The 15,255-nt window shown below is 40.1% G+C and overlaps 1 protein-coding gene across 3 annotated transcripts in view; it reads left to right on the forward strand.

Annotated features, from left to right (window-relative positions):
• CRHR2 (corticotropin releasing hormone receptor 2) overlaps positions 1-15,255 on the forward strand; it is a 152,476-nt gene that overhangs the window by 81,569 nt on the left and 55,652 nt on the right. For 2 of the 3 annotated variants that reach the window (XM_057398949.1, XM_057398950.1), the window contains 2 exons: positions 5,852-5,937; positions 12,169-12,275. In XM_057398949.1, coding sequence (XP_057254932.1) covers positions 5,852-5,937; positions 12,169-12,275 — 193 coding nt within the window. Of the gene's footprint in view, positions 1-5,851; positions 5,938-12,168; positions 12,276-15,255 lie in introns of those variants that run through there. The other variant, XM_057398951.1, reaches the window with a different exon arrangement.

Consider the following 15,255-nt stretch of genomic DNA (forward strand, 5'->3'; position numbering starts at 1 on the left):
AAACCTCTGCAAGCTTCTCTCATGTCCTTCCATGTCAGATCAAAATTGTTACCCATTATTATTGGTTTATGAGGTGTTTGGGGATACAATTCTAAATCTGGGTCGATCCCAGATTAATTTTTTATTTTTAAATAATTAAAATATTTATTTTTAAATAAAGCTTCTCTTTCTTTAAACAACAGATATGCTGAACAACAGATATGCTGAGGTTTCTTAATAATCTTGTTTGCTGACAAGCAGACAGAGCTTTGATATCATGCTCAGTTTTCAGATAAATGCAACACTATTTTTCTTCTCCGTTCAAGGAACTTTTGATCTCCACCTTGGATTTTCTCAGTTGTTCTTAAATGATTATACTCCACTAAGAAAAGATCAAGTTTGATATAGTAGTATATATATGTATGTGGGTATATATAAACAAGCACATATGAGCGAAACATTTCTATAGTTATTTGATTGTTTCTCTGGCTTTATTCAGAGAAGAGACATAAGAAAATGGACTGAGCTGGGCACACCTTTCCCAAAGTCTGGAGTTGAGGAGATTTGGCACCGTTTTGCTACCTGCAGTATCCTCACCACACCACTCATTCCTGAACGCTTACCAGCAGGAGGTCATTTCTGAAGACCCTGTGAAATCTGCAGGGATGTAAGTTCTCTGCTCACTGCAGGGACTCTGAAGGACTGTTTAAGCTAAGAGTGAACAGTGATTTATAACAAAGACTTTATGAAGTGGGTTGGACCGCTCTTGTTCACTAGGGCTTTGCAGGAAGCATTGCTTTTAAAATAGCTTAATACATCGAAGAGTCCCTGTTCTTGCTGTGGGTGGCTGGTTGTAAGGAACAGGGTTTCACAGTTCTGTTCCTGCCAGTCCTTTGTTAGAGTTATGCTCAGATCTTTTACCTACCTTTTTGTGATGTGATACAAAGTTTTTTTTAGAAAGGGAGATCCCTTTTTCATAATTTTAGAGCCCATGAGAACTGCAAATGTTGGTACTTCTGTATACGTGCATCTATATTGTGTGTATGGAGCTGAAATGTTGGCTGTAGAATTAAGACCTGGCACAGCAGCTGCCACTACGAAGCAGGGACAGCAGTGGAAAGCAGTGCAGTACACTGTCTGAGAGGATCTTAATTGCTGCATTTGACTCTGGGAATACTGCCATTGCTGTCATTTGCTTTATTGATAGCATATGACTGTGATTAGCATGACTGAATCAGCCCTTAGAGGAAATACGAAAATGCATATGTTATGCTGGCTGGCCTGGAGGGGATGAAATACATTTTCTGGAAGCTAGCAACCTGAGTGACAGTCTGAGCCCTACTGCATATTGCTTTCTATTCAGGGAGTTCCCTATTACCTCTTTGCCTGTCCCCTGAGCTGATGGTTAAGCAGCAGTCAAGGGCCATAAATGTTGCTAACAATCTACAACAAAAGAGAATCAACATTTTCAAAGTCGAAGAAGAGGCCATAGACTGAAGCATAGAAGTGTGGATGATGTGTCAAAATCTATGTATATAATGGCTGTGTGTTGCCTGTATCATCATGAGTCATCTACTTCTTACTGTTCACTTGCATCAAGATTAAATCTGCTGGTACAGTTGTATTATACAAGTGCAGGTGCACACACAGCACAACCACAAGTTACAACCACCAAAAATCTCTATTTGTATATTTGTTCTTTAGAATAAAGTCAGTAAGGAAGGAGAAAGTGTAAGAATAGAAAGTATACTAAATTCTTCAGTATGCCATTTGTCTAAGAAAATGAAAATTGTCACCTTTTTTTTCTTTATTGTTTATCTAGGAAGAAAAGAAATACTGCTAGGAGCTCTTACTAGCTATTGTTGCCCTAGAAAGATCATGTAAGTGTTCTTTTCTTCCTGGGTGATCATTGTTTCTACAGTGGAGTTCTCCATCATGACTCTTCCATTTTCTGTTTTTCATGACAGTCGTTAATAAAAGCTGAACTTGATCCAGTTTCTTTCTGCACACAGTGCTTTAAAGCAAAGGGCAAGAATCCTTCTAACACAAAGTACAATAAGCCCTGTTCTCATTGGAAAACCATGTGAGAAAGAATATTCTTCAGCATGTTCAATCACAAAAGAGATCATAGAATTCTCTTAGTGAGATCACCAGCTGTTGGTTTCCCTCTTCTCTTCCTTTACATACCCTGAAGCTGGGGGGACATATACCTTCTATTGCTGTCTTTCATAAAACCAATGTCTCTGTCATCTTTTTGGCATCCCTCTGCTGCTTTGATCACTGCTACAACTCTGCATGTTCCAATGACTCAGCCTGTCACTGAGTCCAGTCTGTTATTTCTTCATCTTCTCTGTGTTGCTTTAACAGTAAGTAGGGATGCTATGAAGCAGCTGTTCACTGCTATGAAAAAGGATATGGAAATTATTTGAAGTTGCCATTAATTTATCTGGGGTCTTCTGTGCAGAGATATACAACCACACACAGGATGTTCAGCACATATCAGATGCGACTTGTCCTTCTCAAGACTAAAATTTTTCACTTTGAGAACAATCTGTCATTGGAAGTGGTAGGTTCCCCAACACTGGACACTTTTAAGATGCAGCTGGACAGGGTGCAGGGACATCTAGTTTAGGTCATGCTTTGCCTAGAAAGGTTGGACCAGGTGTCTTGACGTCCCTTCCAACCTGGTATTCTGTGATTCTGTGACTGTCTCTGAATGCAGCGAGCCTCTGTCCAGTGCATATGTGATTGGCCCAATGTGCTCAAGAAATGCTAAACTTACTCTATGCCTTGGGGTTCATCTGTGGATGAACAAGAGCTGTTCTTGCAAGTGCCTGCAGTGACTCTCTTACCCTCTGATATTACCCCTCTCACTAAATCATGATTCTATTATTCTTCTTTAAAGCACTGTGTAAAATATCTGTATTATGTTAAAATAGATATGTGAAAATATATTCAGTATGACCAGAAGCTTGGTTCCAAGTGGCTGCTAGAACTAATTCTGTGAGGCATTTGGAAGAAAGAAGACCTTTGCTTTAGGTTATAAATTACTTGTGATTACTAATGTTTGGAATGAGACATTCCCAGAACTCAGATCTACTTGCTGCTTTTGTTTCCAAGAAGTGGCTGATACTGGAGGAGACTCTAGACTAGAGAAACTTAGAATTTAATTTTTATCCTCCTCTTGTTCACATGTTCACCATGTAAGAGATCTGATGGGACAGCTCGTAAACCCAGATCACTGTTTCTCAAGTAACTGCTTTGATGTGCACATTGTATAGGATTCCTGAAGGAGAGCTCAGAGGCACATTTTATGGCTTTTGGTATCCTAAGTGGAAAGGTTACATATCAAAATAGAGGTGCAAAGGAATAGCATTAGTGAAATTTGGTCTTGCTTTTTTGATCATGATCTGTTGTCTAATACTTGTTCTGGGTAATAAACACGAGGCACATCTTTTTCTTAAAAGAAGGCTATAATGATCAAGGAAGATGTGGTGCAGATGACAGAGGCACCAGGACATCATAAGGTAAAATACATGGTTTGTGATGGTTCACAGCTCTGCCATGGTCCTGCCAGGTGATTTTCCAGAAGTCATGGACACGTTATGCTTCCATTTCTGTACTAAATAGACATAATAATGAAAAGAGCAGAGGAAAATGTTAGTGTGGATAGGGGGAGCACTCCTAAAATTTACTTTCTTTCTCAACTACGAGAATTCTTTGAAGAGAGCTTTGGTATCAAATGGGTCTTGTTTCCCTAGTTTTGACACTCCCCCTCTCTTTCACCCAACTTCAAGCTATTTTTACTTTCTGTCGATTTCTCATCTAGAGAGAAATCAGAAAAAGAAGAGTGATTTTCCTTTTACATGGGTAACTAAGTGCTTGATTTAATGCGCCTCTCCCTCTCAGGTACTGGTGTAGTCCCAGTTGTACATTTTAAGTGTTGACTGTGTTTATAGTCTCCACACCCGAGCTGGAAAGATATGGGGAGGGAAAGGAAGAGTCAGAATGAATAAAATAAGAGTTTCATATAATCACTATTCTGGAAGTGGCATTCAACATATGACTAAGCACCAAAGTTTCCCACTCTGTCTGGAGAGTCAGACATATGCTACAGAGACCAAAATCAGCAACCATTTGGCACAGAGATCTTCAGTGCTGGCCAGAAGCAGGGGCCAAATACAAGGGCTTTTGGGGATGGAGCTCATATCCAACCACCTGAATCCCATTCAGACCTGTTCTCAGAGAAAGAGAGTAAAAGATGTCCTGACATATATTTAGCTTGAAATATTGAATAATAATAATTAACACAACAATGAGGGAAGAAATCTAGTCATCTGCTTACCCTTCAGGGCAAAATTGCATGAGAAAAATAGCATGGAAATGGCAGTTTATACCTGATTTTCCAGTAATAAAGAGAGGGAAATGTGTGAATTTGTAAACTAGTGACAGAAATGGAGACTGAAGTCCTTAACATCTAGCATGAGTTTCTGTAGTTGATATGTTACCAGTCATTTTATTTTATTATATTGGCCTTGTCACTCCAAAAAGAAAGAACGAAAAAATGCAAATGGACAACAGCAACATAAAATTCATCAATCTGTATGGATATGGTATAATCTGGAACATCTAGGTGAACTGTTACTTGTTACTTTCCATGTGGACTTTCCTTCATGTGTCCCAAGACAAAGCACCTTTTCAAAACTGCTTTTACCTTTTTCAAAGGTTGTTGTCAACAGCACTTTAAGAAACATTCAATATGATGCTTTTATTTGGGATCCTATTTTCCTGATGATTGGTGCTGAACTAGCACTGAATGACCATGGCAAAGGCCCAAGAAGAAGTTGGGTAAAGGGCAGCAAGAACATCAGGAAGAGTTCACTAGGAAGTTGCCTGTATGTGTCCTTTGGGGATCTTTCTGAATTTCCTGTTTTAATTCTCTTGTTTCTAAGATACAGTTCAAAATAAGCATGGAAGTAACCCTATTGCTTGGGATTAGATGTACTTTTGATGAGTGCAGGAAGGTAGTTTGTACAGCAATGCTGCATGGTTTTCTCTCTGAGTTCCTTGGGATACTCTCCCCAAGTATTTCTACATGCCGCTCCCAGAGTTCCTCAGCATGACATTGCAATTGGATGTGAAATCCCTCTGCTTCAGTACAGTAGTTTGTAAAGTAACTTATATTCTGGGAGAACTGGCGCATAGGAAGAATATCGGAAGAGATTTGTTTTTCACAGACAATAGGTGAACACATCCTAACCTAGGTGTATCAGTTCCTGAAATCTTTCCAGAGACATTCTTGTGTGGCCTTCCCCACCTGCCTGCCCAGGGCTGGACAGTGTGGTTATCTTGCTCCTTCAGGTTCTTCACAGAAGTTTTACCCATAATGTTGTTGCCTATTAAGACTCTAGAAAATCAGTATTTCCAGGAGAGTTTCTTATAGTTACAGTTTATAAATGAGAGGGGAGTAGAGCAGTAACTTTACCATACACATACCATTCACCTACATGGAGCACTAAAGACCTAAATATGTCTGCTCATTTTTAATACAAAATTTAACTGCTTTTTAAAACCTATCACATTGAGCTTTCTCTTGCAAAATTATTCTCACAGCTTTGCTGTCTTCTGAACCCATATGCTGTAAGAAAACATTATCAGTAAGTATCTTAAATACTTGTTGTATCTAGATGTGTTTACATCTTTTATTTCTGCTCTCCTCAGAAGGCTATTCTAATCCTCACAGAGGTGGGATAAGTTGATTTGCCTCATGAATAATCTGTTCTGTTAACATTTTCTTAAATCCATGAAATTGCTAGGCTGTTTGAAGATCAGCACAGAGTGTTCATCTCTCTTTTATTTTGGTCTGTACCAGGAAATGCCTACAGAGAATGCTTGGGCAATGGGACATGGGCTTCCAAGATAAACTACTCTCAGTGCGAGCCTATTCTGGATGACAAGGTCTGTATTTTTCTCTTCATTCTTCTTATTGACATTTCACAGCATACATGAATGCAAAGCTAAGTTTAAGGTTAACCTACTAATTTGGGATTTCTGAGGCTGATTCCATTTCTATCTATCTGTGCAAAGAAATCCTCCCTGTGAATTCAGGCAAAACACTTATCCTCTTTCCATATCAGCTACTCACATGTTTTTTTAAAAATGGTGCCTTATTACACTCTATCCCTGATGATGTGTGCTTATGCAGATACCTCCTATCTTTGTTCAAAGCCTACAGCTGCTACAGTAAATGCTAGTAATAATAAGACCAAAAGCTTCTTTGGCACTGAAAGCTGATTCCACTCTGTACCAGTTCTGAGGTCTCATCAACAACTGGCCTCTCCAGATCTCAATAGCATTTTTCCTTCAGCAAATATGTAACAGCACAGCAGCAGAAAAATACATAAAAAACAGGCTCAGGTCCTAGATGTCTGTTAAAAGATTGAGCTAGTCTTGCATTATATAGGCTTTTATAGAATTAAATTAGCATATAGGCTTAAGCTACTTCAGAAAGGCTGGAAACAATTATGCAAAGTCCCTTTCTTGTCAAATGTCTTAGCTTTTCTTGGAGGCATCATGAACGTTAGTCTTCCCTTCAAGCCCTCATGCCATGGTCTCTTTCTCCGGTTTAGAGTGCTGTGGTGGGACATAAGCACACATGGGCTCTGTGCTACCTCCCTGCCAGGAGTGACTTTCCCCTCTAAGAACCAGGGTGGAGCCCAGCAGCTCAGGCATGTTTATGCTGTGGGGTTCATTACACTCACTCTATCATTGGGGTTGTACCATGCCAGTTGCAAATGGAGAGGAGGAAGACTTACCTGCTGAAGGCTGCTTGCAGAGCTAATCCAGATTTAGTACTTGGGAACTATCTGAACTAGTTCTGTACTCAAAGCAGTAATGATGCGCTTTGGCTGTGGCCCAGCATCCATCCTGTAAGATCCATGTTGTTGCTGAATGTGGGCTTTGACAAGCGAATCGAAAACCAGATAACTACACACCAGCTGCCGAGGAGGGCCTATTCATGCCCACTGGCTAGGTAATTTGGTGGTAGGCCACCTCCCACCCTCTATTACTAGAGGCTTCTAGAAAGTAAGAAAAAATGTACCAGTACGTGACTGCCATCCAGAGGGGCTGATACATGTTCAAGGTGGTATAGCATAGTGGAGAGGCTCCCATGGCAATTTAAGCTGATCTAAGTTGAGACCACCCCAGTGCAGCCCCTCCTTACATTTCTTTCCCACATAGAATTAAAAACTTTTTGATGGGTCATTTTTCAGATGTATCCATTCCCTAAGCTATCTTAATGAATTATTGCAGCAGTGCTGGCGCCAGCACAAGCAAGGGGAGTGAAAACATGGTTGCGGTTGAGCAAAACAGCAGACCATAGTATCCGACCATCTCTGACTGAAATGGGTGTGCATTTCTGAAACCACCCTCTTAAGAATGAGCAAGATGGGGTGTGCATAGCAGCTAGTGCTGATTTAGAGAATGGGGACCAGAGATGGGTGAAAATCTTTCATGTGCTTTAACTGGTATGGGAAGCCTGAGCCTGATGGTAGCAGTCTGCTGTACCAGCTCAGGAAAATGCTACTGTGTTTTAATGACAGTCTCTATGTGTTTGTCTGCACGACCCGAACAGTTGCTATCTCTGCACAAGCAAATACAGACGAGTTTTATTTGAAGAGGCTGGAGAAGCGTTGTGACTAGAGGACAGGATTAGTTCCTTTACTCTGTTTTCCTTTTAAAAACTTTGCAGCTATGGTGATAGCTTAAAACTCTTTAAATATCATGTTCCTTAAGCAGGTAAAAAGTACAGATGTTCCCCCACCCTTGTTTGCAAAAGCTTAAAATCTAATTTCTTACATGTTTAAAGATTTGCAACAAGCTTTGCAAATATTAATATTTGTGAATATTTTTTAAATCTCTACATAATGCTCGGTGTTACGGATGAATACTTGGCTTGTTTTGTGATCCAAAAAAAAGAGACAGAAAAAGAAAAATCCTCCCAGATTTCCTAATCTTTCATTTTGATTAAAGGTGAGATGCAAGCACACATGTGGGTCCATTGTTATATATTGACTGTTCCTAGCAGATGCTAAGCATCAGCCAGGAGGTATGCCCTGTGTTTTGTGTTTATTTTTAACAGAAAACAGCACTGCTTTTAGTTCTTTAGCACTCACAGGCAGAGTGCTAAAAAACTACATGGTTTGACTTCAAACGCAGTGATTGATACCTGGGACAGGAACAGGACTTCTCAAGACCAGCCCCATGTCCAAGGCTACATGGTTTATCACATAGCATACGTAATATAGCAAGGGAAATTTCAGTTTTCAGTGGTGGGTCAGTCTTGGGGGACATAAGGTCCTGTAACATGCATTCACTGTGTTACATTAGCACATCATTGCTTTTCTTGTGGTGAAGACCTGTGGCAGTAGCTGATAAAGCCATGCTCTGGGACTGCTTTCGCCCTAGATTCCGACTTTGGCTAGGAATGTAGCTAGACAGCGTGGTTTAAAATGCCCTAGTGTATGTCTCTGTGCATCTGGCAGGTATGACACAGGCCTTCTGGAATACCTGTGTCCTTCAGCAGCAGCAGCGACTGGAGGTCAGTCACAAGGACCAACTAAGAAGCACAGTCTCCTGAGTGCACTTCAAAGGGCAATAGGTGCCTCTGTGTATGTAACTATTTCTAGCCTTTGCTTCACCTATTAGTTCAGATATTGGGTAGATACCCAAATGTAGGTGTCCTAATGCCAGGCTGAATCCCATCCTCTGAACAGCCAGTTAGCTTCTTCTCCAGGTACTGGAATCAGTTACAGAAATCATTTTAATCCAACTTGCTGTTTGATTGCATAATGTATGACAAATGGAAGGCTTCTATGCAGCCTGCAAGCTCCCGTGTCAAAGGAGCCTTTACTGCATCTGGCACAAATCTGCATTCTTTTTAGAAGGAGAAGTCTCAGGCAGTAACAAATGTATCTTAGCCTCCAAAAAGAGCTATAAATTAGGTTTTTTGGTCTTGTCTATGTGGTCTGTGGCATCTGTATATGAATTTGGTTCTCCTAATGCTCTGAGGTGGCTTCAAGCTGTGTAGCTGAGTTAGCACCACGCTGGGCTTAAGTTAATGTATCCTACTTAGGAGCACAGTCACATTAGCCACAGATAGCCAGCTTCCAGCTGGCAAGGAGCAGGAAAGCAGTGAACTCAGAGGAATCCTGGGTGACAAAGATAGTTCCCAGTTGCTTCTGAAAATCTTTGGAGAGAGATATGGTGCTTTTAAACTCTTCTGGTGGTGAGATCATTCTGACAACAGGAAGAAATCTAATCTGAAGTGACTGATCTGGAAATGGAGTGCAGAGCCTCACAGGAAGGCATGACCTGTAAACACTGGCAGGACCTGTCAGGAAGTTCTGTTAAAAGGAGGAAGATCCATGTCATCTGGAGAGCTAAGAGTGCTGTCATTATGTGGTTATTAGCTCAAATAACTGGCTGATTAGGTTTAGACAGGTGAACAGTCATGTCCTAGCCAAAGCAAAGGGAAGAAGTCCTCTAGGCAGGTTGACTCCATCATTAGCCTGAAATCTGGCTGTAGGGAGCCCAGTGTGCTTTAGATTTTCAAAGCTGGTGCAGGTAAAAACATAAGGCTGGGCTTCCTCAGTTTACCTGGTAGAAGCTGGCTGGAAGATAACTCTGTGCTGTCTGATACTACACGATTGTCATGCATGGAGGAGGACTTCAGTGATGTGTCCTGCCGTGGTCCAAGAGTAAGGTTATTACTGCTTTTCTATCTGCTTTCTAATGTAATGACCCTCCTCCTAAGCTTGAATAGGATTTAAACCTACATTTTAGTGAAGTGATACACCTTCCTGAAAGCAAAGTAATATTGTGTGACAGTAGAAGCTTGTTATCATTTCAAATGTATTGGTCTTCAAGAGGGTGAGACAGAGTTATGCAAGTAGTTTACATGAACTGGGCTTTGGCCACCACATGACTGATTCTGGGCATGTGTTTTTCAGCCCTGAAGGTGTTGTCTCCAGTTCTACCAGAGATGCAGATTGCACGTAGGCTGGTGGAAAGTGATCTTGCCGCCCTGACAGCTTAGTTTTTCAGAGGCATTGAGGCAGTTCTTGTTTCTGTGGTATTTGAGTCTGCCTTCAGGAAACCTTGTTAGTGCCAGCAAAGGAAAAAATGAAAGTTGTGTCTGTTTTTCCTTCAGCATCAGTGTGTCAAAGGGGAGCTTGATTATATTATTTTCCCATTCATTTTCTTGTGTTGTGAACCATACCTTCTTAAAATTTGAGTGAAGTTGAAATAGTGGTTAGGAGCCAAAGGAGGGAGCTCAAGGGTCAGATTCAAAGAGCAGGCTCTTTAGCCTGGGAGAAACATTGTCATCCTCCAGAAGATTTCTGGCACTATGTGAGCAATTCTGGATGACACTCTTAGTCATATGGTTTAGTTTTAGTAGTCCTGTGAGAAGCAGGGAACTCGACTCGATGTTCCTTATGTAGGTCCCTTCCAACCTGAGACGTTCTATGATTCTATGACCTGGATGGGAAAATAAAGAAGTAAAGCAGGTTGCCAGGGCACTAGCTGAACATTACAACATTGTGTTTCACGTAGGCACATCAGGTCAAGCATATTTACTTCCTCTTTAGATGTGTCTGTGACTTAAGGTTTAACAGAACTGAGTGGGGAATTCAGATCTTGTAGGTTTAGTTGTTGTTTTGTTTGGGGTTTTTGGTTGTTTTCTTTCCTTCAGAAAATAGGCCTGTGCATGGAAAGTTTATTTTAGGGGGTTTTATAATAGACTTAAAAATACCTTGCGTAGTTGAGTTCTGTCCAGAAACAGCCCATTACCACATGTGCTGAAGATATAGGCGGGTTTCATCACAGAAATTATTCCAAGAGCACTTGCTTGCTCTCTGGCAAAGTGCTGGAAGATGCTATCTTCACAGAACAATGGAACAAATTAACTACAGCTGCTGGTGGTAGTTTCATCCAAATATTCATTCACTGATAAATTCCATTGACTGGAATAAAATGTTAAGGGAAATTATTAGGAAAAGAAAAAAAAAGAAACCACAATTTTATGTGGTTAGTTTTCAAAGGTCTCATTCTTCTAAAGGAGGACAACATCCCAAAGTGGGGAAAGATCTGCTTAACCTGAAAAGAAAGAAATGCTAAAACTAATTAAAAATAAAAAAAACTTTTTTTCAGGGGGATTTGTTCTTCAAGTAGCAAACCTCTGTCAATTTTTGACCAGCTTCAGTACTTATCTGAATAGTGTTTTTCTACTTCTTCCTATCCATCAGGCAAAGAGAGGAGATGCTTCTCTTTTCTCTGAAGCCAGCAGCAGCCCACCAATAAAGAATGTTCCAGTTACTTCAAGGTCAAATTTTGGTCACATCACTTAAATTCACTGATTTAGGTGGGAGCATTTTTGTACTTAATCTTTTGTTTACAGGATCAAGAACCTACCAATAATTTCCAGAGCATCCTAGGAAATAGATACTAATACATTAAGTATCACCACATACTTGGGTCGCTGCTAAAACCAACAGGATCTCTGGTTTGTCAGGCTCTCTCAAAACTGAAAGAACACCACAAGATTATTCCAGGTCTTTCAGTCTGCATTGATTCTGCCCTCAATTTGAAAGATAAGAATCATAGCTTGCAAGGAATGTACTTCAGAGTATGGAAAGCACTTAGTATTTATTCTTACTGACAACTGTTTCATTTTTGTCTGAAAACCAAGCCATTTGAGTAGGAGAGTAGCATTACTTGGCTCATTAAAACCATGCACTTTCCTAAGAAAATAATCTATTATAACTTTTGAAAGTGAGAAGATGTGTCTTTGATGTCTTTGTCACCTTAAAATTATAAAGTTTTAAAATAATGTAATAATAAAAATAAGAAATCCTGAGGAAATTGGATTAAAAAGGGGGGGACAACACCCTTTTTTGCTGAGATTTGTAACAAAATGTGAACAAATCCCAAACTGAAATGAAACCAAGCCTACACTTCTGTGCCTGGGCAGCATGTTTGGCTTATACATAGGCATCAGCCCTGGAGCTATTATATAATTTTAAAGTCAAGAAAAGTAATTACTGTTTCCTAAACTGATTAACTGTTCCTTAATGTCAGTGCTTAGAGAGTCATGCTGATTTAATCATGTTATCTCTTTACCTCCAGAGGAAGTATGCGCTCCATTACAAGATTGCTCTCATCATAAACTACCTGGGGCACTGTATATCAGTAGGGGCCCTTATAGTTGCCTTTATGCTTTTCTTGTGCTTGAGGTGAGTAATCTCTTTGCATGCTTCTAACTTGGTTGGGTGTGTGACACTTATTGGGTTACTCAACCCCTCTAATAACACTGTCCAGGTCATGTATGGTCTTGAAAAATGATCCTGGCTTTCATACTCATGAGCATGTACATGGATTCATGGACTGATACATTGGATAAGCTGTAATGGTGGCTTCTGTGCATAGGACATGCCTATTTGTATTCAGGAAGAGAACTGTATGTGATTTATTGACTCAGCAAAGAGTTCAGTAAGCACACAGTGCTTTGTTAAGGGCAGCTGGGATTTGTGTGTGTCAAGTTGCAAGTTTTGGAGGTAAGTTCCATTTTCTTATAAGGCAGTGTGTGATGGCATAAGTCATTTTGCATTCCCTGACAGATGATGCCCAGATCTAGACCAAAGGAAATGCAATTAAATCTTTCCATTTAGCTTTGGGTTAATTTCAATTTTTCTTCCATGAAAGAACTTGGAAATTTTCTTAAATAACAAGAGAAACATATTTGGAGGAGCTTTATCCCCAGCAGTGCCCATGAAATGATGGATGCAAATCAGTGAAACTGCACAAGACGTACTTTGCTTCTCTGGTTCAGTGGTACAGAAGGGAGTTTGTCAGGTCAAATGGATATGTCGGTGAAAGAAAATCTTTGGAGAAGTATTAGGGCTACAGGTAGAAGAGAAAGCGTGGGAGGGAAGGAAACTTAGGGGAATGTAATAGGTAGATGTGCGTCAGTCATCATATGTATTGTATGTGCACAGCCCGAGTCATGGAAATGTATTTTAATAGGAGTGGCCTGGTTGGATATTTCTGTGTTATTTGTTGGATTACCTGTTTGATATTTCTGTGCTATTTGTGCTGTCTTGTCTAGGAGCTTTCAACTTGAGTTTAGAACCCACTGCACTAAGTGCTATGCAGGGATAATCCTTGGGAAAAAATCTTGTATGTAGTAGTTTATATAGTAGCAGAGAAGAAACAGGTGGATTATTCACCACCACCCCCGCCGCCAGATTACAACATGATGATTGACAGTGGCCTAAATGAGAGAATCAAAGTTTTCCTAGTGTGAAGCATCCCTACAAAGTCTATTGCTTTGCTGTCTTCCTCATGAGCCTTCTGAACAAGAGGGTCTTTCTTATTAGAAACAGGAATCTTCTTTCACCCCAGCATCCATAAACAGAATAATCTATGTTAAGAGGAATGAAAAAAAGTTTAACATGTTCAGTGGGAACATTTATGGTTCATTGTTTTAACCTTGCATTTCAGCCTTTTTACTGTATGTATAATGCTAATTCCCATAGTGATTGGAGACCTGAATTAATTTACCCTGAATAAAAAAATGCAAATTATTCATTGTAACTCTATTCCCTGCTATGTGGCTGAATCTTTTATAAATGTTTGAATAAATAATACAAAAGCAATTAGATATTATGATATAAATGTATCCACCTTCTAACAGGGAAGGAACCTAGTTATCTCTTAAATTGTTCTGATATTTCAACTTTGACTTTTAAGAAATTTTGCAGTCAGCTTAAGCATTAGAAATGACTGCAGCAAATAAGTACTTCCCTATGCATGCTGTGAAGCAAGATAATCCATCTTTTCAAATTCCCACTCTATCATGTAAAAAACCTCTAGTGTCCAGCCAGCTTTAACCAGCATGAGCTACCTCAGTGTCTGTAGTGTTACGTCTGTTTTCAAAAGATCTAAAGATGCTCCGGTTAAGGCAGTCCAGATTCATGTTGCATTACAGATTTATACTGTGTAAATTTCTAGGTTATGCACATCTTTGTCACACTTACTTCTTCTAAGCGTCTCAAGAGCAAATCAGTTTTGATAATTGAGTCCTATTATTTGGGATATTTTAACTGGTTTAGTTTGGATGGAAGAAGGCATCTAATATTTGGGTGAAATGAGAACCTAGATAATTTCTGGCTAAAAAAATCAATAGAAGAGTCTGAAGGCTAGACCTGATAGTCCCACGTCTTGGCCCAAATTTGAAATCTGCTAGTTTCTGTGATTCAGCTCTATCAAAATCTAGGATTCAATGATCCAGTTCCTTATCCTTGCTCCACTCCATCCATCTACCTCATTCCATGAGTGCCTGCTGAAGGTGAAGATGGAAGAGACCCCTGGGAAGGCTCAAGTTCTCTATATTTTTATGGTTCTCTCATCACCTGCTTGATTTTCCTTTGCTCTGTCAGTGCAGATGGAGTCCCAAAGGCAGTCCTGTCTGAAGGAAGCTGCCCCAGTCCAGATAGCTGCTGTGTTGGTGGGAAGCTTAGACATCAGCTGTGCTGAAGTAGGAAGGGGAAAGTACTGTATCTAGTCCCTGTTCTTTCAAATCTATCCTGTGTTATCTTGTCCCCAGTTCTTGTCTTCCTCAGTTCCTTATACAGACCTCTGTCCTGCATTCACAACCCACCCTCCACACCACTAGAAATGTTCTTACTGTCTTAAACTCTAAGGAGCCATACAACAAAAGATAATTGAGGGTCAGAAATCTCAGATGTAGCAGCAAGTAATGAAATCGTTTGCCATCTGTACTTGTGTTGCCAGGAGACCCCATCATAACTGGGAAGTGAGAAGAGCTCAGCCAGGGACTTTCTTTTATTGTGAAGACCTGTTCCACACCTGTTTTCTTCAGATCTGTCACATATGAACCAATCCTTCTTTCTTAGCTGTGCAATGAAAAATAAGCCAGTAAACATTTTATTTAGCACCTGAATAATAAGAAGTGAAGCCAGACTTACAGGAGTGGGCTTGATTTTTGTTGGCATGCTGACTGAATGGCAGTGAGTCATTGAGATAGCTCCTGAAGATCTAAGTCAAGGATAGTTCCCCAAGATTAAAATGTAGGTGGTCTTAAAAGTGGGAGAGCCATGCTGTCTTTACAATGCGAAACAAAACAAGCATACAGAAAGAAATATGTTGAGAAGGAAAAATGAGAATTTGTGTATAAACCAAATGTGCTGTAGA

This window comes from Pezoporus wallicus, unplaced genomic scaffold (assembly GCF_028554395.1).
Source record: "Pezoporus wallicus isolate ANWC-B61680 ecotype Strahan unplaced genomic scaffold, APGP_CSIRO_Pwel_v1 contig_3487, whole genome shotgun sequence".
NCBI classification, from domain to species: Eukaryota; Metazoa; Chordata; class Aves; order Psittaciformes; family Psittacidae; genus Pezoporus; species Pezoporus wallicus.